The following is a 26,382-nucleotide window of genomic DNA, read 5'->3' on the forward strand; positions in this document are numbered from 1 at the left end:
TGTAGGGCATTAAATACAATTGTCAGGCTGAAAAAGGTATGATCCCAAGGTTAAAATTACAAGGGGGTTCGGAAGAGATTGTGCAAATGCATGTTTATCAGGGGATATGAAACAGAGTGGTCAAATTATATGGATAGTCTGGATTTTTGACTGGCAGAAAACCAGGAAGGAAAGAATGTATGTTGATGCCACTTCTCCTTTCTTTCTCCAAAAATCCATTGCTAACCACTTCTAAAGTAGATGTTCTTAGTCTGCTTCCCATCTGAGTAAGGGAGACATTAAGGTAAGTCTTCTGCTGCCTGCTTCTTTAAGGTGAACACAGTGTTTAGCTATGCAGCTGTTTTTGGGCTGCTTGGGAGAGACATTTTGCATTTGGAAAACTGAAAAGTATGAATGACTGGTCTAACGTTCCTTTGAGTGTGAAGCAAGATTTATTTTAAGAATAAATTTCAAAATACTTCGTTTTTGGTATAGAGACTGTATGTTCTGAGATGAGAGGGATGATGAGCGATTTTGTTCAGTGTTCTGATTTGTCCTGTGTTGCAGGCGATTATCTGGCGCAATCGATGTGATTGGACAGACCATCACTATCAGCAGGGTAGAAGGACGACGACGTGCTAATGAGAACAGCAACATACAGGTTTTATACTGCAGATTTATACTATCTTCAATTAAAAAACGTTTTTGCTTTCTCCTTGGCTTCTGATTAAAATACTCCAATTTGTATGAATGAGAAACAGAAGAGTACTTTTATCTTGAAGAAGAAAGTTGTGGCAATTGAAGTATACTGATATGGATTATTTGATACATATAAAAAGATAAAATGTTTAGTGTTTTGGAAGTTCTGCTTCCTAAAAGGATATGAGAATATTGTAGACCTACAGTTTAAAAGACTAGATGGTCTATAGTAGGTCTTTTTACTATGTGACAAGGACAAATACTTCAACTATGTATTCCTTTCCTATTCTGGCCAGACTTATGCTGCAAGTGCAATCTTCTTCACACATAATTTAAGACATAGTGTTCTAAAACATGTTGTTAAGGAGAAAATAGTTGATTGTACTTAAAAAAAGAATAATATAAATAAATAAATAAATAAAGGCAGTACTATTTTACCATAAGTTATATTAGTTGTCTTCATGATTTTAGGCTTTATGGGCTTAGGTTATCTTGAGGCAATGAGTGAATGCATTAAGGTTGAACCCTCAATATCCTCTCCTGACTGAACTGTGTAGAAGAATCAAGTTTGCTTTGCTAGCTGCATTCCATCCCAGCTTGTTTGATTTTTGAATAATGAAAATGGATTGTGGTACTTATGTTGAAAACACTTCATTGTGTTTTTCAACTGAACTTCTCACAGTGTTTAAGTAATTTAAAATCTTGGGTTTGTTTTTGTTTTTTTTTTTCATTCTTTAAATGTTGATAGTTTTTTTTTTAAAGAAGTATTTCCCTTTAAATATAAAAGAAGGATGATGGTAGGGCCATATTCAGATGGCCTATATTCTCTCTAAAATCCAATGTTTATTGTTCCCTGTTGGCCTTTCTTCTCAGAGGTACTCTGCAAGTATGGGACACTGAACATAGGGATTGGAGTAGAACTTAAACTATCTGAATATGGCTTTTTAGGTGCAAAATACTTCCCTGATAGAGTAACTGGAAAAAAAGAAAACTATCTTCTACGCTTTTTACGTAGCAATTGTAACTGCAGTTTGATATTTTACAGGTTCTTTCAGAACGATCTAATCCTGAAGTAGACAATTTTACCAAGCCACCTCCATTTTTCCCTCCAGGAGCTCCACCTACTCACCTTCCACCACCTCCTTTCCTCCCACCCCCTCCAACTGTTAGTACTGCTCCGCCTCTGATTCCTCCTCCAGGTAAATATTCAGTCCCACACAGACTTTTGAAAATAAGAGGCTGATGATAATGAATTAAAGACAGCACATTCCATGCTGATTTAAATGTACATGCAGAATTTCAGAATTTTGTGTTCTACTCTTTCCTTAGATATGTCTGCAAGATGTAAGGTGGTTTATTCTTTCAGTTAGAGTCTTAGTTTAGTACTTGATATCTTTATCCAACTTTTTGCATAGGTGTGCTGTGCTATTCTTATGAAACTCCTCACCTGTCCAGCTTTTTAAAGGTGAAAGAAATGCATGCATGCTACAAATCTAGCAACCAGGTTTGGCTTTTGTCTTCTGGTTTAAGGACAGGTTTATGACAAACACTTGTTCAGAAAGTCTCTTTCAACAGCCTTCCATGCTTCAAGTGGATTCGAAAATAACAATTAAGATCTGTGGGTTTGGTTTCTTCAGGCCTCTATTTTAATTGTGCTGTTGCCAGCTCTTTATCTTCAAAGTTATTCCTAAAATAGAATCTGCCATCCCTCCTAGGTTCAGTGAAGGGAGAGGGAAAAAAAACGCACTCTTACCCAATATTAAACCGAGACTACTTGCCAGAAATTTAAGTATTCCAAATATAAAACATCCTCTAAAAGCCCCTTTGAAAAAGGATCCTGCTTTGAAGTTTGGTCTCTTGTTCTGAATTCATTCACTGTTGCGATTCACATCTTTTTTGAGAAAGGAGTTCTGGAATTCTAATTGCCAAACACAGAAGATTCTCAAATTCTCTTAAGAGACCACTGTCTGTAGCAAAAAGATGGGTTTTTTGTTGTTTTCTTGGTTTAATGCTGTGCTGGATTAATTTAAATCTGAAGAAGAAAGTGGATGCTTCTGTTGAACGGAATTTAATGGGTCAAAAGGTTGTTTTATGTGCTGTAGTTTAAGAATGTAATTAAAGTACAGTCTGTATTTGTGGGATTAGAAGGAAGCTACTCAGGTATGAAAATTATGCTGCGTAATTTTGGGAAGTTTGACTACTTAGATTTATACCAGGGCTTACCTAGTAACTGTATGTTTTTTTCATTTGAATAAGAAAATCTGTCTTAGTTTAGTGTGGTGAAAGAAGTTTTTATTCCAGGTCAGGCTGTATTGCAGCGTTCTGGGCTACTACATAGGTTAGCTAACTTGGAATATGGTGTCAAGCATTGCCAAACTTGATACCTTGCTCTACATCATAGAGCGTGTGGCATTGCTTTCCTTCAGCAAAACCTACTTGGTGTTCTGCAACCATTTACTAGCCTTGAGTTAGTAGGTTTGTGTAGAGTGTCCTGAAAGCAATTCTGAGTACATTAAGTAAAATTCTGTATTGATGCTACTTGGATTGCTTTTGACACAAACAGGAATATGTAGGTTTCAGCCAGGTGTGTCTTTGTGATGCTGCTGTGCAGTTTATCTTAGGGACGTGATCCGTGCTGAATCTGCTTCTTGGGCTGATTTAGTCCCTGTGCTGGCCCAGTATTGCAGTCTTTTTTTTTTTTTTCCTCATTTCTCAAAATAAATAGTTGTCTGGTGCTTCAGGTAAGCATGTTTTCACTGCTTTAATAGAAGGAGTGAAGTGTTAGAGATTGCTAATTTTCCCTTACTTGAAGTTCATGAATTTTTTGTTTTGTTTTGTTTCTGTAATTGCCTGATTCATTTGTTGAAATGCATGTAAATGGAACATACTTAAAACTGCCAGTAACATATTCAAATATCTTCTAAATTCACATTTAAAAAGCAGTTCTGGAAGATGGTCTGGGGTGTTGTGAAAAAATTCATATGCCTAAATTGAAGTTATTATTTTAATGTTTGGACAAAAATTGTAAAGATTTTCATGGCTGATTTTAAAACTTACAGAGGATTTTCTGTAATATCCCCTCCTGTATCAATGATCTCATCAGCAAAAGGCTGTAGCTCTTGTTAAGGTTGTTGCTGATGTTGTCTTAAGACAAAACAGAAGTTTAGTTAAACAAAATCTTCCACATTACTGTGCATGGTAGCGGATACATTTTTCGTGGATTCTCAAATGATTGTATTTAAGCTGACTGCCTAATAGTTAAACACTTATATCTGCATATTTATGCCAGGAAAAAGTATCTTGGCTTTAAGATATGGTTGTTTTCTTTAAGTCATCTTAGTTTCCTCAGAGAAGTTGGAATTGTGCTCTCATTGAAAGGCTGATTTTTGGGCATCTGAGCACAAACACCTTGGTTTTAATACTAATTGATTTTATAACCTGCTAAATGTTTTTGTTGTTTAGGAGTGGCAAGGCCTTCATAACTTCAGTTTTTGAGGGAAAATAAATTGCAAGGTTAATAAGCACAGTGGTCAAAGGTGTAAAATGTATGAGAAGTTAAGCAAATGAGGTAGCTTTGTGTGTTGTGATCACAAATGTGGTCCAGCGCCCCGTGGAAGTGTTCTGATTGGTTCCTGTACATTTCAGTACATTTACACAGAAGTCTGATACAGTAATTTTATCTCTGGGATGTTTTATGGAGTTTGAGGAGTGTTGCCATAGTGAACTAAAACTGGCACTGCCCTAGTTAAACTACTGCTGCCTTTAGAGTGAAGTTTCTTTTTGGCATCTGCCTACAAAACAAGCAAGCAAGAAAACCAGCAGAGTTGCAACACTTTTTGGATGTGTTTGCATCAAAGGATTCTCACTTCCCAGATGTTTTTAAGAAAATAGATTACTAAGCATTTTTTTCCCCTTCAAGTAGCATCTGAATGATTAATTGCAGAGTGGCATAGCATTGACTGAAAAGTCGGTAATTCTTCTTGTTGCCAGAATATTTTGTCCATGTTGACATAGTATTTCCCATGCTAAGCCTTTAAGGGTCAGGGGCCAATTGCATTTCCTTTCATCTAGTTATGGAATATAAATCAAAGCAAATAAGTTCTGTAGGACGTTACTTTCCTTCTGGATACTTAACATTTTAGGGTTATGAATTGACTTCTAATCTTGAGACAGATTAATTCTACGCTATTTTTGCTTTTAATTAAATAAGATTCTGAAGAGTAGGAATTTAAGTAAGAAGCCAGATTGAATTGTGCGTGGCTTGCATAAAAGCTTAACAGTAGGTGTTAATATCAGATCTTAATCTGAAAACATAGAAAATAAGTTACTCCTCTTGATAATGCGTGTTGTGATAACTCAGTCTGATCTTAGATGTATAGATAACCACCCATTCAGTCTGATTTTAGGTCTGCAAGTGATAAGCACTGTTACTGTGACTGATACTTTATTTGTTATCATTTTAGGTATACCAATTACAGTACCACCACCAGGTAAAGTTGCTTACATTTTTTTTTCCACGTTTGATTAAAAAGTAAACACTTAATGATGTACAGTTTATTGAGTTCTTTTTAGTTAAATACAGAGGAAAAGTTTAGAAATACTAAGCTATGTGCATAGATGTAGACTTAGTCCACAAAGGCAGAGAACTATGAAAAAGCTCTTGCCTACCTCATTTCTTAGAAGTTGTGTACTTCCTCCTTCACTTTCCATTCTGTTTTTCTATTACACAGAAAACAAGTGTGATTGTTGTTTATAAAGCATTGGTTGTTACTCAAGAATTTTCCTATGCTTCTAAATTCTGTGTTTTTTAAGATTAATACACTGTTTGATTTAAAGTACTGATATTTAGCACCTTGCCTTTGTTAATCTGGAAAGCAGTTCTCAATTTTACCAGATAAGCTTGTTTACAGTTACTGAAAAACAGTTTGTTGCACTGTGCTCTCTGAAATGCCTAACTCAGTTCTCTTGTGTTCTTCTCCTTTCCATCTCCCCCTGCCCCTCCCCCAATAAATTATTACAGGCTTTCCACCACCTCCTGGCGGTCCTCCACCTTCCCTCATACCCACCATAGAAAGGTGATTATCTGTTGGAAATCCTATGAAGTGATGTATCAGTGTTTTGTAACTAATAAATCAGATGTTAGTGAGGACTCTTAGACTACTCAGTGAGTTTTATCTAACAGTGAAGAGACAGTTTCCAATTTTTACAGTGTTTTTCCAGAAATGTTACTAGTCTCACGTCTTTCACACTTAATATTCTTTTGAGAAGGTTACATGACCACTTAGCTGGTTTTGTTGTGATACTGTATCAATGTCAAGACTTAAGACGAAAGTTAAGGCAACAGTTGTTGGAGTATTCTTTGGCAATCTGTAGGCTGAGTTGGGTTAACCTCGTAATTCACCTCATATGCACTGTATCCCCTAAACACAATTAAACAATTCTGCCCTTGTAAGCTACAGGAAATACAGGAGTTTGTCAGAATCCAAATTTGTATTTATACTATTTATACTGTTTGTAAATGCACAGATTTGATAGGCTTAGTGGTATTTTTATATATACATATATATATAGCCAACTCAAGTAGGTGAAACTATATATATATATATATATATATATTTATATATATGTATGTATGTATATACACACCTAAAGTAAGTGAATGTATATATATATATATATATATATTTATATATATGTATGTATGTACACACACACATTTAAAAGGTGTTGGAAAAAATATATATGTATATGTATGTATATATAGTAAAATAAAATAAAAAATTTAAAAGGGGGGGGAAAAAGTGGTCAGCTCAGCTCTTGAAAAGTATTTATATTATGCTGTAGGGCCCAAGCCAGGTTATACACAAAGTTCACTTAATATGGTGCAAGCCTCTTTTCAGTCTATTGGATTTCACTGGAAGAAGGTGCATGTGTCTGTTCCTTTGAAATTGAAAATTCTGTTAATGTATTTGCTGCAGGATGATGAGGGCAGATATCAGAGAAAATCCACTTCTGATTTAATCCAGAAAAAAAAAAAACCTGTATACATTCACTGTGCATGAAAGCAAATTTGTTTTTCATACTGACTGTTACTGTGACTGTGTCTCCTGTTAAGCAGTAGTCACTTAATTTCTTTGAGTAAATATTTACGTTGGTTCTGAAATACAGTGTGAAAAAATCTAGTTTCTTGTAGTGCTTGGGAGCTACATCATATACTGTTAGATGTTGCAACGTTGCATTGGCCTTTCTCTACCTTATGTTTTTTGTTTGTTTGTTTGTTTGTTTTAAACTAAACTAACCCCAAACTTGGTTTTCTTTGTTTTAATACTACACTGCCTTCAGGAACAGAAATAGCATTCAATTTAAATATGGCATAGGTAATTTATTCAAGCTATGTAGGAAGTGGTAAAAAATCATGAAAGAATTTTGTGTTTGAATTATATCTTATGCACATATCATCCATTTTAACCTTCCTAGTTTCACCTACTTGAGTTGGCTGTCTCTGAAAGGAGTCACGATAGAAAATATGTAGTTCATTTAATACTATATTTATAGAACTAAGCATTTGAAGTCCACCTGTTCTTAGATGTGCTCACATACCTACTTGTTAACAGAAAGAATGGGAATGGTTTCATTCACAGAAGAAGCACTTCCAAGCAATTGTACATTAAGTTCAGTATCTTTGCAGTAATGTGATATAATCAATATTTGAAATAGAAAATTCCTAGAACATAGAAAAGAACAGTTCCAGTGTAATATTAGTTTTGAATATATGGGGATTTTTTTTATTTTTTTTTTTTAATTTTAAGAAGAGGTTAGAGAATGCTGTTGTCATCTTCTTTATTAAACTGTGAAGTAATGCTTGATTGCTTTCTTAATTAGTAATGCTCAGAATGGAATACTTAACTTACAACAGATATCTTCTTTTAGTCTGTAAGATGGTAACAATTCTGTGAAATAGTACTAAAAGTGTGTCTTTTGGTGGAATTAGCTTTAATGGTAATACTGAATTTTACATGTATTTTCTTCACAACAGTGGACATTCCTCTGGCTATGACAGTCGTTCTGTTCGTGCATTTTCATATGGTGGTGGTGAGTAAGTTTGCTGGCTTTGAAAAACTTTTATTAGTGTGCTGTCAAATTGTTTTAAATGCTTACCAGGATTTTAGCTGTGAGTCTAAACGAGTCCTTTGAGAAATTCATTATGAAATCTCATTGCCTGCTGTTGTGACCAGTAGATACTGTTGCAGATGTATCAGCTGTTCCTAAGCTCTGTTCTTTTGCTTACTTAATTTGTATGCTGATATGTCTTGAAAACCATGTCAGCATTTTAACCAGGAAGATCAATAATTGAGAAATCCTAAGTGATGCAGATATTCTTTAAAAAAATTGTTTGTCTGAGATATTGTGATCTTTTTGTAGCCTGTTGCAGAAGTTGATTTTCTTTCTGTTTTGGTGAATGTGATGGGAAAAAAAAAAATCTGATGCTGAAAAACATGATCTTCTGGTTTTATAATGAAGATGAACTGGAATAGAAGTTCCATTATGTGGAATCAAATGGAAGTTCACTGAGCTTAGCAGTGAGTTGAGAACTGTTATCTAGCATACAGCTCTGCTTCTTCAGTAAAAGAAAGTAATTGAAATACTGAAATGTTGTCATCTTTCTGATTTGGCCCACATGGGAGAATATAAGGTGAACATGTAGCCAGTCACTAATGCTGCCTTCAGTGCATCTGCCTGGTCTTTTTCTCCCGCTGATTTTTCTGTCTCCTTGCTGTTTGTTCCTTAGATCTTGGCTTCTGGAAGGCAAAATGGTAGGGAAAGTTTTGTCCTGTTCAGGGAGGGATACAGAAACGTTCAGCACAGATCAAACATTCCTATAGTGTACCTCCCAAATACTTACAAGCCTTTAGAAGGTATTAAAAATAACATTTGTTAATGGTAATTTCTTGAAGCTAGATAAGTTTAGTGAGTAACAAATGGTACTTTGTTAGCATTGCAGGGATCCTGATCAATTTCTAAGTGTTTGCATTCATGCTTGGAAGCTTGTTATGTATTAAAGAACTCTTGAAGTAAATGAACAGCTGCTTTATGCTAACTGCTTTTTTAGCAAAAACAACCGTGTTTGCTGAAGTTGGGAAAAAGTAGAGCTGAGTGAGACAACTAACATGGTCTTGTTGACTAATTTCCCAAAATTTTAGCAGGTAAAGCCATGCAGAGTATCACAAGGAGAGCAGTCTTATAGTCGAAAGTACGTATGTTGCATCTGATAGGCAGCCTCCAGTTTTCACTTTGGAATGTTTTGATAGAATTTCCTATTCTGTCATATACTTACAGAAACATGAAAATGTGTCTTTTTATGTTGGTCTTCGTGGGGGAGGGGTGGCATGTTAATGTTACTGCAGTATTGATATACTAAAGATGACTGTCATTGTGGTCGTGCCAGCAAACAAAATATTGGCATACATGCCTTAAACTTCTCTTCTATGCTAAGAAAAATTTTGGGTATTTCTTCCTCCTCTTTCTTCTGAAGGAGGAAATGATGTATTTACAGCTTGTCCAATGAGACAAGTTAGGCACGTTTCCTGGTTGAGGGATGTGAATACTTAGTGTTATGTAGAAAAGGTAATTAAAGAGTAGTTTGTAATGTGGTCTGTTGTGGTCTGTCTTGTTCAGATTCTTTCTCAAGTTATTGCAGTTTTCTGAAGGTTTTTTTTTTTCAGTGGCAATTAGATCTGTTAGTAAAAAACTGTAAGTCAAGGTTTTTGTCAGTTCCTCTTCCTCCCTTAACCTCCAGCCAGTAGCATTGAAGTAATTTCTAAAGGAGAAGAAAAAGCTCAATGACAAGGAAGGTATTTGATTTCTTTACCCATTTGGAGAAGAAAAAAAAAAAAAGGGTGGACTTGCTGTTTTTTTAAATTTTTGTTCATTTATAACTGTGGACAGTTCTTAACACCCTGAGTTTGGTTTACAGTTTTGAAGATTCATAATCCTTATCACTCTGCCACATGATTATTATTTTTTTTCCCCTTGGTTGGTTATAGAAGCATGACATCCTTACTTTCCTAATGTTCATATAGTGACTGTTAATGAATGTCTGAGCTGGTCTTAGTTCTTGAGAAAAAGATGAGTAGATGGAGCATGTTTTAATTCATACATTCTAGTAGATAAAGATGTGAATGCTCTTGCTGCTACCAATTCTGTTTTTCTTGAGTGTGCTTTAAAGTTTCCCACAGGATAGTTGTGCATCTCATCCGAATTTATTTTCATGTATGTTTCCTGATATACTACAGTCATTTGGTCTTAAAATTTCTATCTACTCAGCTCTTACAGTGTTCTGAGCTTCTGGAGCATGTCTGAGCAAACAGGGGATCCTGGTTTACTTGAATTAATTTCCAGCCACGGACTACTGTCTAGTATTCTTTAGATTTGCTGAAACGTGTGGATGTTTTGTCTTAGGCTTTTACCTACTTTCCTTAGCAGATGAGTTTCATTCCTTCTCACATCTCTCCTTTCTTCATCTCTCTCCTCGTAAAGTCATGAAAATTGACAGAAGCAGCAGAAGTTTTTAAAAGTTGAGTCATCTAATGTGTTAAGTAACATCTCCAAGCTGAAATTCCCCATGCAGATGTAAGTCATAATGTGTGATAGGTTAATCAAAGTGAAAAGTGACTTTACAGTGCCCCTTGTTTTCTGGAGTAATGGGTTTCTTAGAACTTAAATGAGTTAGTTTAAATGAGAAGAGGAGTTATATTGCTGAAAAGAGAGGAGTAAAGTCTTAAAGAATTTTGTTGCATCTTTCTCACTGGAAGATCCTTACCACAACAAGCAATATGTTCTGTCCAGTTATGAGTTCAAATTAAAAAAAAAACTTCTGCCATCATTTTGTGCCTTTGACATGAGAGAAGAAAAAAAATAGCTTAATTAAGTCAGCACTTAATTCATGATTGAGCCTAATTGCTTTCTTTGCCACATCTTAGTCTGGAATTCATCTTTGTGAAAATAATCCTCAGTTTTTGTTAAGACCATTCCTCAAAAAAACCTCAAAACATTTTCTGGTGGAGATGAGTGGATAAGTGCCTCTGTGGAACCATACAGGTGATATCACCTCATATCTGTAATACATTTATACAGCAGAGGCTCTTGCAGAAAATTGTGCATTTTAGTTCTTATGTTAGTAAAATAGCAGTATCGTAACAATAGTAGGTTAAGCTAATTCTGGGCAGAAAAAATCGCCTGTTCTGGCTGTGAGCATGGAGCACTTGTTCTGGTATAATACTGTATTTAGACCAGCTTTAATCCTTCTTTTCAGCTGATAATTTTTCCCAAATGGGGAGAAAATGAGCACCTCCTCTTTCCCAATGTATCTGGCATCTCTATTGTAGCAAAAACTTTCATGTGTGAACAAAGCAATTGTCTGTCTCTAAACGTGGACTTCATATGGGTTTTGGGATCTGTAGAGGCTCAGTGGCAGGTGGTTGCTGTTGCGGGTATCCTTCCAGTGAAAGATGAAGGTCTTACCTCACCATTCTCATCTCACAACGTGATCCATACCCTGTTTGAATTTTGCCTTATATTTTACCAGTGTTCTCAGTGTAAATTAGGTAAATTGAGAACTTACTGGTGCAGTATAGTACAGATGATTGTTTTACAGAGAATTAACGCGGATACTTATTTACTAGTTGATTCCACTGAATCTCAACCTGTTACCTTCTTTAGCAGTCAGCATGTTTGATGGCAGGGAAAGATGGGTGTATGAAACACATAGCAAAAGCACAGGCCCTGATTAAGGCACTAGCCTTTCTTCTGCTTATTAAAATTACTCATCTTATGCCCTGGTGCCTTTATCCTAGACTTGGCCATTTTTCTCACTGCGAGAAAATAGGAATGTGGCATAGTAGCCGTGCTATAGCTGCAAGAATATCTTACCTTTGTGCTCTTCTGCTGCATCAAATGCAGTTTCTTCAATTTGTTTTTAAATCCTTTCATGAGTCAGTGCTACCTTTGTCATCTCTCAGTATATACAATGCATTTGGCTTGCTGGTAAAGCAACTTGATTGTTGCTGTTTCCTGAAGCATTTTTTTATTCAGTGCTCTGAATTTTTCTTTACAAAATGTGTACATGCAATGAATTTAGCACTACAGAAACAGTTCCAGAGACAGTATTTTTTGAGGCACAAAGAAAATGTATTAATGCTTTGCCTTATATTGTGACACTACACATCTGGAAAACTACTGGCTGTCTGTTTCAAGTCCATCTCTTCCTAGTTTAAAATTCAGAATTAAACTTTAAAATCAAAATGGAGTAAAATAGTCCACCTGGAGGAGACCTACAATGGTAGTCTCTTCCAACGGTCTGACCATTTCAGGGCTAACCAAAAGTTAAACCATATTAATGAGGGCATTATTGTGTAGAATCATAGAATGGCTTAGGTTGGAAGGGACTTTATAGACCACTGAGTTCCAACCCCCTTCCATGGGCAGGGCTGCCACTTATCAGATCAGACTGCCCAGGGCCCCATCCAACCTGGCCTTGAATGCCTCCAAGGATGGAGTATCCACAGCTTTTCTGAGCAGTCTGTTCCAGTACCATGCTACCCTCTTGAGTAAAGAATTTCCCTTAGCACCTAATCTAAATTTCCCCTCTTTTAGTTATAAACCATTCCCCCTTGTCCTGTAGTGACAAGGGGGAATCATCTGCCCATGAAAAAGTTGATCCTTTCCTGTTTGTAAGCTCCCTTCAAGCAGTGGAAAGCTGCAGTGAGATCTCCCCAGATACTTCCCAAGCTGAACAAGCCCAACCCTTCCCTCAGCCTTTCTTTGTAGGAGAGGTACTCCAGCCCTCTGATCATCTTCTCTTTCTAGTGCCAGGGGCCCATGGCCTGGGTGCAGTGCTCCAAGTTGGGCCTTATGAGAGTGGGTTAGAGGGGAACAGTCAAACAGTCACCTACTCTCTACTGGCCACCTCTCCTTTTGATGCATCTCAGGCTATGGTTGACATCTGGGCTGCAAGTGCGCACTGCTGACTTAAGTCCAGCTTTCTATGTAGTTTTGGGGGTTTTTTTTTGTGAACTCTCCTCTGGAATCCATAATGCCTTCTTCACAGTGCTGCTGTCAGTGAGCTCTTCTCATTTCTGCACACACATCTGGGAATTGCTCTGACCCAACTGCAGCATCTTACTTTGGGTGTTGTTGAATCTCATTACATTCTTGTGGACCCACTTTTCAAGTTGTTATAGAATCACAGCATGGCTTGTGTTGGAAGGGATGTTAAGGAGATTGAAATGTTTGTCAGTATTCAAGAGGTTTGGTACATCAGCCACCATTCTAGCAAGCCTGTTCCAGTGTTCAACCATCTTTACAGCGAAGTAATGTTTCCCAATGCCCAGTTTGAATTTCTCTTGGAACAGCTTTGTACCACTCTTTCATTTTCTATGATTGGTTCCCAGGAGTGGAGCTCAGCACCTCCCTCTGCTTCCTCTCTTCAGGGAGCTGCAGGAAGCGGTAAGGTCATCTCTCAGGCAGCCTCTTTTTGTCCAGAACACACAGCCCAAGTGTCCTCAACCTCTCTTTACAGGACATGTCTTACAACCTTTGTTGCCTCCCTCTAGGCACATTTATTGTGGAGCCCAGAACTTCACACAGTATTTGAGGTGAGGATGTACCAATGCTGTATGTAGCAGGAGAGTCACCTCTTTTTACCAGCTAGCTTAGCTGGATGTGATGCAGCCCAAAATATGGCTTGCCCTCTTGGCTGCCAGGGTACAGTGCTGGCTCATGCTGAGCTGCTGTCCCTGGCTCCCCAAGGTCCCTTTCTTCTGAGCTGCTCCCAGCCATTCATCTTCCAGCCTCTGCTTGTGTCTGACATTGCTCCATCCCAGCTGCAGCAGCCCACATTTTCCTCTGTTGAATGAACGTCCTGCTGTTGCTGATTGTCCAGTGCTCCAGTATATCCAGATCCCTCTGCGAGGCCTCTCATCCCTCCAAGGAGTCTGCAGTACCTCCCACTTTAATGTTATTAGTGAACTTACTGAGGATACATTCCACTCCAACATCCAGCGTTTCAAATGATAAGAATGTTAAAAATGATTTTTTCTTTTTTGTTGAAAATATTAGAAGAATGGATGCATATGGAAAGCCACAATGGAACGTCAGTTTATTTTAGAAAATGCACTCCCTTAAAATCTTTGTGCTTTGTAAATTATTACTGGTGAAAATCTAGATAGGACATACGCTGTATTTTCAGAGTAACATAACTGGTTTATCTCAGTGTTGTTGGAGTGACAGTGACATGCTTTTTTCTGATGAGAATTACTGCAGGTGTGAAGGAGTAACCTGGATTCATCATAGCAGTTTATAATACCCTTAATAAAAAAAGGTAATTGTTTGGTGGTGTGCAATTAGAGTCAAGCTGAAGTTCACACTTCAGATCAGAATATTGTGTCAGCCAGTGTGTTCAAGCTTTGTAGACCATACGTATATTGTTGACATAGTGGCAAGTCAAGGAAATTAGCAGTCTTTAAAGTCCAGCTGTTTTTTTGCTATTTCTGGCTCCTTTCCTTAGAAGAATGTCAGTTTTGGCAGTGTAATGAACAACATAACTGTTGTGTTAGGGTATTTTTTTTTCCTGTTAACTCCTCATTTTCTCTGTAGCTCTGAAGTGAAGCAGCGTCAAGCATTTTGTTAAAAGCAAACCTTCATAGAAATGCTTTTTTAAAAAATTACAATGCTTTTCATTGCAAATGTATTTTTTAACAATGAAGTGTTTTTTTCCTGCTGTGTTGCCTGCTCAAAAGGTCTTTTGTATTACTCCTTCAGACATTTGGCAAACTGCTGATGGGAGCTTCTGCCTGCCAAGGGTTTCTGGGGCAGGCATGCTCCAGATGTGATAGGCAGGGCAATTTGAACATAGCTGAGAGAGAGCTGGGAAGTACTAAATACAGCATTAGTAATGTACTTATGTTACTGAGTAGGTGTTTCTATTAATTATATGATTAATGTCACTTCACAGCACTGTGGAATCGAGTGAATATTATTCTGGTATTGTAGATAATGAAGGGGAACTCCAGCTATTTGTTGGACAGTGTATTATCACTTGGTAGGAAATCAGATAAGCAGGAAGCTGGAATTTGCAGCCTCTCTATGCCCACTAGAGAGTGCTGTTTCCAGTTAAATACTTCAGCCCTTATTTTTCAGTAATAGGATGCATCCCTGGGACTTCTGGAGGGGGAAAGCAGGACAAAACAATTGGGGCATTAAGATTAGAGCTATTTATTACATCTGAGTTGGCGAGGAGCAAGGGAGGAGCACATCTATTCTGCTATTGCTGGTTACCTGGAGAGGTAACCGTGAGACAACCATAACTGTGTTGTGCTGTGACTTCCTTCTTAACTTCTTAAGCATTTAGTCTTTGAACAATACACTTCATTTTCTGAAACTGCACTGATTTAGCAGTAATAGTGATTGTGATGAGTCTTTGTTAGAAATAGCATCTTACAGCATGTGATCAGGAGTGTTATTTCTTCTCTCCAGAGTGAGTCTGTGGACAAATCTCTAAAGTTACCATTATGTTCTGTGATGAAAAAAGTGTGGTGAAGAGAACACTGAGAGCAACTAATATCAGTAACACTGAGAGTAAAAATAGAAAGCTGTATGCCTCCTTTCCCTAGTTTTTCTGTGGACTGTGTTACCTGGTTCTGTATCTCTTCATAAGCAGTGTTTAAAGGAGTGCTGAGGCCTTTATTAGCATCGTGGAAAAAATGCAGAGTTTGCACAAAACTAATTTCTACCTGAAAGGGAAAGATTGGAAAATGTCTTTGAAGGAGGCTAACAAACGTCTGCTTTCACACATAAGTGCTACAGTTTTCTTATGGTATCTGATTTTGTTCTTTCTAATACCGGCGTCTTTTTCTTTAGTCACCTTTCCGCACCTTGCAGGTTCTGCTCCTTCATGGTCTAGTCTTATGGACAGCAGCAAACAGTGGGATTACTACGCACGGCGAGAGAAGGACAGGGAGCGGGACAGAGATCGATCTCGGGATCGAGACCGGGACCGGGACCGAGACAGAGATCGAGAACGTACCAGAGACAGGGAAAGGGACCGAGATCACAGCCCATCCTCAAGCGCGTTCAACAGGTCAGTGCAACGTCTCAAACGTGCTGCAGCTCTGTTTTAAGCCCTGAGGCCTTGCTATGTCATGTGCTTCAGCGTTAAAGTCCAATGTTCATCTGTATATTCCAAGAGATGGAGGGTGTGGCCTCTTCCCTTGCTCCCTTTACAATTGGAAACTGAAATTCAATTTCTAAATGTAAAACAGAAATGGAGAAGCTACAGTATACGTCCAAGTTGTTGTTCGTGATTTGTTTTAATACGGAGTAAAGGTGGGATTTAAGCACTGTGTATGAGATATTCTGTTCTCTTTCACCTCAGTTGTTGTACAAAAACCTACAGAAGTATTTAAAGAGTCTTAGTTGCCATCTCAGTGCCACAAGCAATACAGAACAACATTTGTCCTTAATGGTGTTGTGAGCTGCAGAGATGGGTACTTCAGTCATTTGCACTGGCTGGATACCAATCTGTCCAACCAACCTTTTTAAAACTTATTTAAGGCCAACAACAATTTTTTTTTTTTTTTAATTATTTCTTTTCAGATGGATAATTATTACTCTTCAGGCTTTCAAACCTAATTGCCTTTAAAAAAAGGTGCAGCTATTCTGCAGTTCATGCGCACAAACAGAAAGCATTTAGTGCTGAACCTTCTGTGACTCCATAGAGTTGTGTTGGCTTGCCAGATTTATTCATATTTATTTTGTTCAATATTTGCTAAATATTTTGGAGTGGACGTCTAGACTGCTTTTCTCAGTTTTTATTGTTAAATTTGAATTTTGCAGAAAAATATACATGAGCTATTAAGCTGATTGTTTTTGCTAATGGTTTTATGCTGGAGGAAATGAGAACACCCAGAGTTAACGCAAACGACTTCAACTGAGAGACAAGATTTTTTTGCACGATGTTTGTTAGCTAAAGGCCCAAACTAGATGCAGGAAAGCAGCTTTTCCATGTGCACGGATGCCAAAATTATTGCAGTGATGTCCTCTCCTGTGCGCATGTGCTGCATTACAGGGTCAGTTTCTAAGAACTCAGCCCAATCTAAACATCTGTTTCTCAGACAGCTTGATTGAAGGCCAGAAAGGAGCCTGGTCATTCAAGGGTGCTTGAAATGAACCTTAATAGCTTCCAGGCCCAGAGAAATCTCTGTGCTGCTGCCAGAGTTATCTGCAAAGGAGGGGGAAGAGCAGGCCTCAACTTTTTTTTATGTGACTAAATTATCCACCATCTGCAGCAAAGCTGTTGCCACATGGCTGTGTTAAGAAAATGGGAGGCCCTTAGCTCGTATGAGTTGGTTTGGGAATCACAGAGAAGGTGGAAGTGATTTAATAAAGACTGAACAGGCAGGCATAACATTTCTGTATGTTTTGTTTATACATAAATACATATTTTAAGAAGGTTTATTTCAATTTTGTGCATTCAAAAATTGAGCTATGAGAATGTGAAGTATTCTGGAGACAACACAGATGCATTGCTTTTATTTGAATTCCCTTTGTTTAAACTTAAGCAGTAGTTTGGCAAGATTTGGGATAAGGATTATCTTTACCTTTTTACTGCTCAGAAATTACTCTTTTTATATGTTTTTGGCAGTTGTCTAAATTTAAAAAATCTATATATTTCTTAGAATTGTAAGAAAATTTGATGTATTTTTTTTTTTTACTTTATTAGTATAATCAAAATGTGCTTTATAAATAAACCCTCAGTTGTGTTTTATTCCTTCTTTGTCCTGCTGTCCTCAGATGAAATTGTGCATTTTTTCAGCATACCCCTTGAGAAAAGGCAGTGTTTTTTTTGGACTGATTTCTTCTGCAGAGTATGGTTTTGATTCTGTTCTGTTAATTTGCAACATTTAGTTGCTTCTGAAACGTACAGATCTCTGTCTGATTGGTACCTTACATGTCTCATGGCTGCTCCTTAGTAATTTAAAGAAAAGAACCTATATTTCTGAGGTCATTGGAGCCAATAATCCAACAAAGCAGAGCATGTTTGGCCGGAACCAGCTTTAAAGGAAAGAACTTGGTGTCCAGGTGGATTGAGCAGGACTGAACAGTCTGTGTGATAAAGGTCAAAATGCAGTGAGCTGAATTCCTTAGTGAGATCTTAAAGAAATGATATTGACACCTGGGTCACTGTCACAGAAGTAGTAATTGGACAGTGCTAAGAGTGGAGCAGCTGTGTGACTGTGCAGGTGACAAGCAGTGGCACAGACTGCCCAGAGTCTGCAGAGTCTCCTCTTGGAGGACGTGGGCATCCACCTGCTCCAGATGTCTCTGCTTGAGCAGGGCTGGGCCCAGATGGACCCAGAGGTCCCTGTCCACCTCAGCCATCCTGTGATCTGACACAGCAGATTGGAGCTGCTCACTCTGAGATGTAGTGAGTGCATCATGTTAATGTAGTCATTTATCAGTGCAGCTGTATCGCTTAGTCGTAAGTCATAACTTTGAGCTGTAGTTTTCTTAATTTCAGTGTATGAATTTGTAATGTTTCTTAGAATAACAGGAGTTTCTGAGTTCTGTTTGATGCTTCCCTACGCTACCCTAAATTGCTGATTTTTAATTTTTTTTAATTTGCTTCGTGATACAATCGTATAAAATTTCATTGAAAGCTGTTGCTTCAGGCATCCGCCCCTTCTCTGAGGTTTTTGTGCATGGCTGTAATGATCACTGATGTAATGTTCTCATTTGGGAAATGGTGTCTAGATCCAAGTTATGGCAGATAAAATTGTTTTGACTTGAATTCTCACTGCTGAAGTGCATGACAAAGCTCTCTTGAGGTGAGCTGTTCTCCTTGCATGATTTGTCTGATCTGCTGCTGTCCAGGCAGCTGGGAAAAGACTTGTTTTTTTTTTTATGGTAAATGTTAGCAAAGAAACATGAAGGAAAGAATGTAACACTTGGCTTTTGTCAGCTTAATAGTATCAAAATAAGCCTGGTTATGTTGTATCTTCTTGTAGGACTTGGTAAGTCCAGAGTATAAGGCAAAGAGCTGTAATAGCCTTTTAACATAGGGTGCGGATTTGGTTTTGGTTTAGAAACACAGAAGCAACATGAAGATTTTTTTGGTCATTTTTCTCAAAAGTGTGTAAAGATTTCTTATGTATATATATATAGATACTGCTTAGTGTTACTGTCCTGAAAAGGTCTTCTTTTCATCAGTGATGAAGAACGATACAGATACAGAGACTATGCAGAAAGAGGCTACGACCGCCATAGGACAAGCAGAGAGAAAGATGACCGACACAGAGAGAGGAGACACAGAGAGAAAGAAGATACGAGGCACAAATCATCTCGAAGGTTTGATTTTTTTTTTTTTTTTTTTTTTTTTTTTAAACAGGATAATAAAGACTTAACCAGCTTAAAAAATATTTTTTTAAAAGAACCCCAAACAAACTGGAGTTTTGTGGAAAGACTGTAAACACTTAGATGTACTACTTGGAACAAGCTTGCTGTATAAAATGTGGACAGCGTTGGTGCAGGGTAACTTCATATTGATGCATATGGCTGTCTTGGATAGTGAATAGAAATTATAAATTTGTGGAAAAAAAATCTAAAATGATGGGTGAGAAAGAGGTAGAGTGAAGCTGACATTCATCAGCATTAACACATGAACGTAGTGAAATAACTCTTATTTTCACTCCATAGGAATTATTCATCTTGATCCTTTTTGAATTAGAAATTCAGATAGAGGGGATGAATGAGAAGTTAAACTTTTAGGGATACTAGTAGGAATGTGACATAACTAGAATTACTACTATTAGAATATGGGTTGCAAATCTAAAATTATTCAAACATTGCAGTAAAAATAAAAAATACAGGGTGTGTGAATATACATGACACTACTTGAACACTTCAGCTCAATTCTGATATCCAACTACTATGTGGGACAGAACAGGAGAAGGTGCCAGTTTTCAAGTATGAACGCAAAGGCTGTAGTTTTCAGTACTCTGATGAAGGGGGGCCGAAGTGTCATGCAATTGCTGGAGGTGTATTTTCCCTCTTTTTATTTAGTAACAGCAGGCGCCGTCACGACAGTGAAGAAGGGGACAGCCACAGAAGGCACAAACACAAAAAATCCAAACGAAGCAAAGAAGGAAAAGAAGCCAGCAGTGAACCTGCTCCTGAGCAGGAAAACACTGAAGCTGCCCCCGCGGAATAGGCTTGTGTGGTTTTTGCCTATTCGCATAAATATTAGTGCCAGAAATAGATTACTATGAATCTTGTTATTTTTCTGGTTATTAAAATAATTTGTTCTTAATCTTGTTCTGTTAGTACAAAATCAAAAGTTACTTGGTTTTTTTGTTTTTGTTTTTGTTTGGTTTTTTTTTTTTTTTTTGTTTGGGTTTTTTTTTTTTGGTTTTTTTTTGTTTTTTTTTTTTTTTTTTTTTTTTTGAAAATAAAAGAATAAATTTTTCAGATTAAGATTCCTGGGCTGACTTTCACTTTTAAGAAGCATCGCGAAAACATCTTACAGCTTGAAAATGGTGCTCTTTGAACACGTGTAGGGATTTCAAACTCTTTGTATTTGATTGTCTCCTTTTTTCGTGAGCCGGTGGGAAGGTCATTCTTCTGCTGGCTTTAGAAGCAGTGTGCACTCACTTTATTATACACCAACATCTGGAACAGTGTGAGTTCAGTATCGCTTTTGGAGGTCACATTTGAAAAGATCGTCCTTTACTGCAGGGACAGGAAGAAAATTGCAGACTCTTCAAGAGCTTTATGCTGAAGCGTAATGAGAACAAGAACAAGAGGGAAGGGGAAAGGTGCAGACTGTCCTCAGTCTGAGGGAACACTGAGTGAGTGAGTGAGTGTGATCATACACTTGGTAATTACATCTGGTTTGTGTGGGCGTGTAAAGAAGAATTAAACTGGATAATCATCCCTGCTGCTTTTCAGTGGCTTAAGAGAAAGTTCATTTTAGTCTCCGTGCTCGGGGACAGCTGTGCCTAACGTGATAAAGATGAACAAACACAGCCTCTCTGCATTGCTGGCTTTTAGGAGAAAAAAAAATAAGACTTTGAAAAATGAGCATCTTGCAGAGAAAGGCAAAGAACTATTTTAAGAAAAAAATAACAAGTCCATCATCACTTTTTACCTTCTAGCACAGTGACAAGTGAGATTGGTACGGCAGCACAGCAGAAGTTACACCTTGTCATCAGGGTACCGGTTCATTTTCTTTTGGATGCAAATAACATCTGTACAAGTACACAGTTACAGTTATTTTTAATAATTTTAGAAACTCACAGTTTTACAGAATAACAAAGGGTACTTGAAAGTCTTCAAAATATCAGCTTCATGCTGACCCAAAAAGGTACACATAACCAAAGTGCTATTCATGTGTTGGATAAAAATCTTGACCTGATTTTTGCAATTAGAAAAATTGCAAGGATTTTTTCCACAGGTTATTCAGGGATTTCTTTTCCTAAATCAAAATAAAGTGGGTGAGCAGGAGGTGCTGCTCCCTGAATTTCATTATTATTATAATGCATTAAATAGATATAAAAAAAAAAAAAAAAAAAAAAAACTTGTGGACATGGGGAAGGAATAACTTAAGTCTGTAGCTTAAATCACTCTAAAGTGATTCTTTGACACGTGCCTTTTCTTTGTCTAAACTTGGCTTTTCTTGACATGCAGGTTGAAATTTCACAAACCATTTCTTTATAAACACATATTTGGCCTCCCAAAAAGCAAAGATGGCTGACAGCTGTAGTGTTTCTTGTTTTTGTTTGCCTTTCTTCTGTGTTAAATTACTTCTTGAGATCTCCATGAAGATTTGTTTTATAAAAAAGTGCCAGGCCAGGAGGCAATCGTGAGAGTAATTTTTCCTTTTAGTTCTTTGAGCATCCTTGCCAAGCAGGCGTGCATCATTCCTGATGTGTTTCTGCCATTGACAGCGAGGAGGATATCTCCACATCTGAAAAAACAAAAGGCAAAATATGAGAATATTAAACAAGGGCACTTCTCCTTGGACGGTGCCAAAGTATGTCCATTCATTGGGTAGGAGAAGTGTCACCATTATTTTCAGGCTCACTGCTGTTCATGAATAAGGGAACAGAGCAGCACAGAGCAGTGTCCTGTCACTGTCTACCCAAGGAAAAAGTTGATTCCCCTCCTTTTTATAATCACCTTTTAAAGACTACGTAGTATTGTGGTTGGATGGTTTTGTTGTTTGGTTTGGCTTTTATTTGAGCTGGGGGTGTAGAACAGCTCCTCTGCTGGCATTCTTTTTATTGCCCTAGAAATCAAACTGATGCATCTTTTACTTATACTAGAGATTGCTAAGAAAGCCATCCAGAAATACTCTACAATGAAAGTAAGTCTGTTTAAGTTCAGGACACGTGTCCTGTTTTCAGAGCTTAATTCTGTACTCCACTGAGCTCACTAGAAATTTTTAATTTGTTAATATGAAACATGGTTGTCTTCCTATCTGTCAGGGGATTCCTTTTACTTCCCCGTTCACAGCATTCAAGCAAACCTTGTTTAAAAAATCTGGATGAAAGACAACTTAGTGAGAAGTAGCATTTCCCATTACCTGATTCTTCCATCGTTGTATGCTGGTGTTCCCCCAACAATGGATTTGATAAAGAAAGGTTTGTTTCCACTGTGTTCTTCGTAGCCTCCCACAATGCTGAAGCCGAGGCTCCCGGATGTATTTCTTCGTAATACAATTTCTTTGCAGCTGTACAAATACCTGAAACAAAGCAGTCTGATTAAATGTCTTACAGCTAACTCTGGATTAATGAGGCATCTGCCTCTTCGTATGCTCATACGGTGTTTTGAAGATGTGAAATAACAGCAAAGTTCCCTTGCAGTAAACACTTGCCGTTTCCTTCTTTACTTCAGTGCTGCTTTCCACTACCCGTTATGCTAGAAGTGAAACAACTAGCTCATCTTGAATTTAAAATAATAAATCAGTTGGTTCACATGGTAAGATTTAATGGAAATGTTTTAGTTACGACTGAAAGTGATGAAAACGCTCTCAGACTGGATTTAATATTTGTAAGCTGTAATTCTAGAAACTGTATTTCATTTGCCTCATACAATCCAGTGACTGCTTTTATCTTCTGTGTGATTAATTGTATCAAAAGTAGCCAGGGATTGAGAACTAAACAAAAATCCAAGGCCAATGCATTGTGCCAGAATTACAGCAGTGGCAGAGATCACACAAAGAACTACTCCAGGAAGAAGGAATCCTGAGCTTTTCTTGCCAAGCAACATGGTGAGTTGGAGCACGGAGGATGAGCAGATCCCATTCATTTCAGTCAGTCCACTGGAGTACTGAGTCTGCTGTTGGTAACAGACTGTAACAACTATCAGTATTTTCGCTAAGTGAGCTGCAGTCTGCCTCTCCTGCCTCTTTTAAATGTATTATATGAAATTGTAGGATCATAGATCCTTAGAGGAAGGGACCTCTGAGGGCCATCTAGTCCAACTCCCCTGCAATGAACAGGGACATCACAGCTAGTTCAGGTTGCCCAGGGCCTGATCCAGCCTTGAAAAGTCTCCAGGGATGGGGCATCAACCAGGTTATGCTTATTCAATGCTTAGCTGAAACAAAGAATAGGGGGAAGATCAGCATGGGGATTAGACTCTTAAATTTTGCATATGGCTCATGAGTGCATTACTTAGAATGCCTCTTCATTGTAACCCATTAGAACAAAATAAATAAATTAGTTGCAGAACAACAGAGACTGTCCTTAATTCTTAATCCACTCATCATTATCAGTTTGCCTAGGAATGACTGAAAAGCCTGAAAATCCTTTTGCTATTCCACATCCAAACGGACATGTTGGCCTACAGCAAAAACTGCAACAAACTCTGTTCAGAAACACTTCAGGTTTCTAAGAAACAGCTGACCTTTCTTCCATAGAAGGATTAATAACCTTATTTCAGAGACTACTATGTCTAGCGTTTTTAAATTTTGCCAAATAATGCTTTTGCTGTGTTCACAGCAGGATTTTATAGTAGTAATCAATTAATCCCCCAGGGCCTACAAATATTCACCTGCTGCCAGGATGGTAGGTATATAATGTTTGTGCAGGCATTCACTGGCTGCTAATGTAAGAAACAGGTGACTTCTTTTTTTTTCTTTCCTCAGCAGCCAGGCATTAGTACTTTACCATCTGTGGACTTAAATGTGCAAAATCACTCAGGACCTCTGTGTTTGATGGTACTTATCAAGGTCATGACCAAGCAGTGCCAGGGCCCAGCTGGTAGTGCTATTACGCCGTGTTGGTTTGAGGGACAGGGGCTCTGCTGCCCAGCATGATGGTCTTTACCTAAGGAAACTGGAAGGTTAAATCCGTATGCTATAGAAAAACTGTCAAGCAGGTGAAGACATGAGGAGAGGACACAGTGAAGACATGCACTGTGTACAACATTCTGTAAAAACAACAGCTACACAGTTTCCATCAGTCTGGAAGGCACAAACACATGCTATAAAGATCTATGTTAGATGTAAGTGAAATGGAGGATGCTTGCCAGCATTAGCATGTGCTGTACCTAATTACCAAGCCAAAAGGTATTTTTCTTTAATGCAGTGGCTGAGTTTCAGTTGCCCATTGCCCTTGCACCATATCTTGAATCAGAATAAACCAATGTTCTGATGTTACAGAGCACCAAACTTTCATTTCCTTTAGGAACAATGAGATACATCTTGCTCCAGTATTTTTTGAATTAATTTCAGTGCAACAGTTTCTGATCATCTGGTGTTGTTCCTACTATGCAGATTTGCAGGGACTTGCTGAAACCAGAGCAGAAAATCACTCCTACTTACCTGAAGTCAGTCCTGAAACCACCTGTCGTCAGCATGGCTGTTTTGTTCTGGAGATGGACCCCTATGTCCTGCCACAAGGCCCCATTCCACCTATTGCCCCTTCAAAATGGAGTTTCACCTATAGGCTACAGGGCACAAACATGGCGATGTGCCACTCGTAAGCCATTCATCAATGCTGCTGGGAACATGAAAGTGATGCCAGGAGCCCAGCACATGGGATGCCCAGCTACATGCCAGGCTGCTCCTTCAGTGTCCTGAGCAAAGAGCAGCCTGAAGGGAGGTATTTCATTTGGCTCTTTCCAACTGCATAGTAATCAAGGCAAGCAAGAAGTGCCACAGAGAGAAAATGAGAAAGTATTTACGTCAGCTGAAGATGCTTAGTGTGCCTGAGTAGATTAGTTTTCTGTGGTGGTGACCCCCAGCCCAACTGATCTGACCCAGTTAAGCTACCATAACCCACTAAACTGCAAGTAGTCCAAAGTGAACTACCCTCTGTCTGGGAGTAAAGCTGTTTGCAGTCTTTTGCTGCTATCTGTAAGCACGCCAGTGGTCAAAAAGCTGAGGACAAGGAATAATTTAAGTGTGAGCTGCCTCAGATTTGAGCCTTGAGGATAAGCAGCCTAGACACAGACCTATCATAAGAAACGTCACATCCAAGCATCAGTTACTGCTGCACAAGGAGTTTAAAATAGCCTGTTTTCAACAGCAATGTACAGTTCCCTCCTGTTACAAAGTGTAGGCAGCCCCATGATCTGGGAGTCAAAACCTGGCAGCAGAAGAACAGCAGCAATAAGGTTGGAAAAACAGGTCACTTCCTCCTGCCTGCAACAGGGGAGCATCTAGCACCTGAGTGGAGCGAAGTTTGAGAATTGCACCCGTCGGAGCCTGGAGGGAGTTAATTTGGAAGAACTTCCCTCCCAGCCCCATGTTTTAGGCCCAGTACTACCCCTGGTTTGCAGAATGACTTTGGCCAACTCCTGTCTTTCTCGTCTCACTTTGCAGATGAACAAAAGCACTCGTGTGAAGTACTAACGCTTGTAAATGTTATGACAGGATGATCTATAAAGTATTTTTAAGTGCTAGCTGGGGAAGGAAACGTAAGGAGAGAAAAGAAAGGAGAGCAGGAACACAAGCTGGAGCGGGAGAAATGTCACAGGGCCGGGGAAATGCTTTTCACCAGCTGCTGCACATTATTTACTCTGTGCATTCTTAACAACATTTCCCTCCAACAATAAACGTGACCTGTCTTACTCAACAACAAAGAATTAAATTAGCTATCCTGAAATAAGTCTCCAGGCTAGAGTGCTTACGTTTCTGCATCACTGTTTCCTACAGCCCGCAGCCCCTGCGCCCATGCAGTCCAAGTTTTGACAGATGTCAGATTCACATGTGTGTCTATTTTATAACCACCCTGTACTGGACCGTGCTGCAGAAAGAACAGAGAAGTTGTTTACGTACTACCAAATCACAGAGAAAAGCTATTGAGGCCAATATTAAGACTGCCAAAATTCAAGTGAGTTCCGCAAACGTTGAATTGTGCAGGACAGCTTTTCTAAGGCTGTGAGCTTCAATGAGGACAGATAACCTGTCTGTCTGATTCTGCTGCTACTGACTGGATCCAGAAGTTTTTCTCACCTAGGTATGTACTGTCCATCTTCCCGAGTACCTCACGTGATCTCATACAGAGATGATTTTGACATTGCTACCTTACCACCAGCTGTTTCAGTTGTACTTAGATGCAGGCACTTTGGAGCAGTCTCTCTGGTAAATGGTATGGTTTTACTTCATGCTCCTTGCTCCTTGGTTGCACACCAGGCACCTTT

At 38.4% G+C, this 26,382-nt stretch overlaps 2 protein-coding genes across 10 annotated transcripts in view; one reads left to right on the plus strand and one right to left on the minus strand.

The window, feature by feature from the left end:
• FIP1L1 (factor interacting with PAPOLA and CPSF1) overlaps positions 1-20,041 on the plus strand; it is a 37,464-nt gene extending 17,423 nt beyond the window's left edge. For 4 of the 5 annotated variants that reach the window (XM_042811563.1, XM_042811567.1, XM_042811564.1 and 1 more), the window contains 8 exons: positions 547-640; positions 1,724-1,877; positions 5,142-5,168; positions 5,699-5,753; positions 7,715-7,770; positions 15,595-15,814; positions 18,943-19,080; positions 19,795-20,041. In XM_042811563.1, coding sequence (XP_042667497.1) covers positions 547-640; positions 1,724-1,877; positions 5,142-5,168; positions 5,699-5,753; positions 7,715-7,770; positions 15,595-15,814; positions 18,943-19,080; positions 19,795-19,942 — 892 coding nt within the window. In that variant the 3' untranslated portion in view covers positions 19,943-20,041. The remainder of the gene's footprint in view (positions 1-546; positions 641-1,723; positions 1,878-5,141; positions 5,169-5,698; positions 5,754-7,714; positions 7,771-15,594; positions 15,815-18,942; positions 19,081-19,794) is intronic. The other variant, XM_042811565.1, reaches the window with a different exon arrangement.
• Positions 20,042-20,181: 140 nt separating this feature from the next.
• LNX1 (ligand of numb-protein X 1) overlaps positions 20,182-26,382 on the minus strand; it is a 143,618-nt gene continuing 137,417 nt past the window's right edge. For 4 of the 5 annotated variants that reach the window (XM_042811560.1, XM_042811561.1, XM_042811558.1 and 1 more), the window contains 2 exons: positions 22,316-22,474; positions 20,182-21,697 (listed from right to left, as the gene is read on the minus strand). In XM_042811560.1, the coding sequence (XP_042667494.1) occupies positions 21,562-21,697; positions 22,316-22,474 (295 nt within the window). In that variant the 3' untranslated portion in view covers positions 20,182-21,561. The remainder of the gene's footprint in view (positions 21,698-22,315; positions 22,475-26,382) is intronic. The other variant, XM_042811562.1, reaches the window with a different exon arrangement.

This window comes from Centrocercus urophasianus, unplaced genomic scaffold (assembly GCF_019232065.1).
Source record: "Centrocercus urophasianus isolate 14NV4802_14NV808 unplaced genomic scaffold, USGS_Curo_1.0 seq_13, whole genome shotgun sequence".
NCBI lineage: Eukaryota > Metazoa > Chordata > Aves > Galliformes > Phasianidae > Centrocercus > Centrocercus urophasianus.